Source organism: Arachis duranensis, chromosome 2 (genome assembly GCF_000817695.3).
Source record: "Arachis duranensis cultivar V14167 chromosome 2, aradu.V14167.gnm2.J7QH, whole genome shotgun sequence".
Taxonomy (NCBI): Eukaryota; Viridiplantae; Streptophyta; class Magnoliopsida; order Fabales; family Fabaceae; genus Arachis; species Arachis duranensis.
Genome location: NC_029773.3, coordinates 6678124 through 6680672, shown reverse-complemented (window position 1 = coordinate 6680672; position 2549 = coordinate 6678124). Strand labels below are relative to the sequence as shown.

General features: G+C 30.8%; 1 protein-coding gene across 1 annotated transcript; it reads right to left on the bottom strand.

The window, feature by feature from the left end:
- Positions 1 to 264: 264 nt before the first annotated feature.
- LOC107473180 (UPF0481 protein At3g47200-like) lies at positions 265 to 2272 on the bottom strand. The gene is made up of 2 exons (XM_052257006.1): positions 2084 to 2272; positions 265 to 1812 (listed from the first exon to the last, which is right to left on the bottom strand). The coding sequence occupies exon 2, from the start codon at positions 1787 to 1789 to the stop codon at positions 377 to 379; it is 1413 nt and encodes a 470-aa protein (XP_052112966.1). The 5' UTR covers positions 1790 to 1812; positions 2084 to 2272; the 3' UTR covers positions 265 to 376.
- Positions 2273 to 2549: the final 277 nt, after the last annotated feature.

Below are 2549 nucleotides of genomic sequence, written 5' to 3'. Positions count from 1 at the left end.
TTATTGGTATCCAAATTAATTATCTAATAAAATTATTATATTTTTAAATAATTATTTATATAATTAATATAAAATATAGTTATTTTTTATGTAATATTATATAATTAAATACATACATAAAATTACTCGACAAGGATCAAAATTAAATTTATATATATAATTGGTATTTTACCTATTATACTTATTACTTTTCTCTATGAAAATATTTTAGTTTAGGCACTATTATAAGTAAACTAAATTTCTACTTAATTAATAAATAATAACTAGAGAGAAATTTAATCATCACATACATTAATCATTTAGTAATTAAACTGATCACACAATTATGCATAGTTTCATAGCTAACTGAAATTTCTTAGAACATACACTTTGAGTTTTAGGGATGAAACACACCAATAACCCTGAGGAAATTGAAAATAGCAAACAAAAAGACAGCAAATCCAACAATACTGGAACTGAACCTCCAAGGATCTCGGAAGTACACTGATCTCAGCATCCCCATGTAGTGCATCCAACAATTACTATAATGACTATTCAGTTTCTTGATAGTTTTCCCATAATAGTTTGAAGAAACCACAATATTCCTGCAGAGACAATTCACAAGTGCTGCTAATTCAGTGTGGCTCCCAAGTTCATGAACAATGGCTTCTTTGTCAACAAGCAACTCAACATCCTCATGAGTGTGAATCAATGAGTCTATCAAAGACACATAGTTGCATATGAAAGGTTGATCTGAGTAGTGACACTGCTCCAATGCAATTAGGTTCCTCAGAACACATTCTGTTATTTGATACACTTTCAGCTGAGGAATTTGCAAACGTGCTTTGAAATATTTGGTCAATGGTAAGAAACCAAAGCACAAAAACCAGCTTAGGATTTTGATCTTGTGGAACTTTATGTCTAAGTAGCTTCTACCTTGAACTTTCTCAAAGCTTACCCCAGCTTCATTCAATCTTGTTGCAGTTCTAGGGATATGATAGTCTATTGGATAAGGGGTAAAATCGTCTTTTGGGTTCACACCATTTGTCTGAATTTTTCTGGGTAGGTAGGTGAATCTGATTAAATCAGTAAAGTGTTTGCAAGTTTTGTAATTTTTGATCATATCTGCTATATCACGAGGCTCATTCTGTGGATAAAAATCTTCAAAGTATTTAAAAGCAAGCTTAAGAAAATTAGCTTCATGGTTTTTCTTGTTGTCACCATCACTTAAGAGTAACACACTATTGTATAGTTTCTCCAACACAAACATTGGAATTTGATTCTCAAGTAGCAACAAGTCCCTTTGTATGGCTTTGCAAATCCATGATGTTGTGAACATGGGATCATGTTCATCTTTTTTCTCTTCTGAATTTCTCAGAAAGAGTTCCATGATGAACACAGAATCAAGTAGTATCATGTTCATAAAATCATTATCATTGCAAGGCTCAACAAGCTCTGAATAAGAGTCTCTTATAGTTTTCTTTTCTTGTTCAAGATAGATTGTTCTGTATCTCTTCAAAGCTAAAGCCTGTGAGTTATTTAGGCGCTTATAAAAAGCATGGAAGTACCTTTGTTTCTGATTCTCTTGTCTCAGTTTTGAATCTTTGCTGTGAATAGGGCCTATTGAGATGAACTTTGGTGTGTAAGCTTCCTCATTTAACTTGAACAGATGAGAAGGAACCTTGTAAATGCAACATTCATCAGACACCAATGGTTCAAAATGTTCTGGAATGTTAATCAATATTTCCTGAATCTTAGGTTTTGTTTCTCCTTCTAAAGCATTATTGTTGTTAATGTTTGGAGAAGCCATTGCAACCTAACTTTTCTTCTTGCCTAATAGAATCCATCACAAAGTGAATATTCAATAAATCACTTAGCTTCAAATATATTATTAACATAAATAATCTTGAAAAGGTAGAAAACTAAACTGAATTTCTTTTAATTTATACAGATTAGACATATAACAAAAACAGATAAACTTGAAAAACAAAGAAAATAAGCATATATAACAACCCCAAATAATAATGAAATTTGTTTCTTTTTCAATGAAAAAATAACCAAGCAGCAAGCCTTAATAGAAATAAATAGTAATATATATAATTACCTTGAATGAAAAATATTCACTGATATGGTTGGAAGGAATGGAATTATTTCTTTCAGAATATGTTACTTAGATGTAATGCTAATTCTCTCAATCTATATGCTAGTGCATGTGGTGATGTGCATCAACTTCTCTCAAGTGTGTTTCAAAAACTTACATAAACATATATTGATTTGATGCATCAGCACTAGCTTCTATTTATATATATACCTATATATGTTGGATTTGGTAGTTAATTATGATGGCTTTACTTGTTGGTTGATATTTATGATGTTACTTCAATTCATTCACCTATTGTATTAGTTAGTATTTTAATGAAGGGCAAAAAATCAACAAAGACTTCTAGACCAAAGAGCAAGACTTTTAGGTAAACTGAAATATTGATATATATGTTTTGTATGTACTGTGTTGTTTTTGTCACCATCTATGATGGATCATGGAACCTTGTTACAATAATGAGTCCCCCACA

Excerpts from the sequence above, each read along its gene's own strand:
- LOC107473180 (XM_052257006.1), bottom strand. The coding sequence starts at position 1,789 with ATGGCTTCTCCAAACATTAACAACAATAATGCTTTAGAAGGAGAAACA.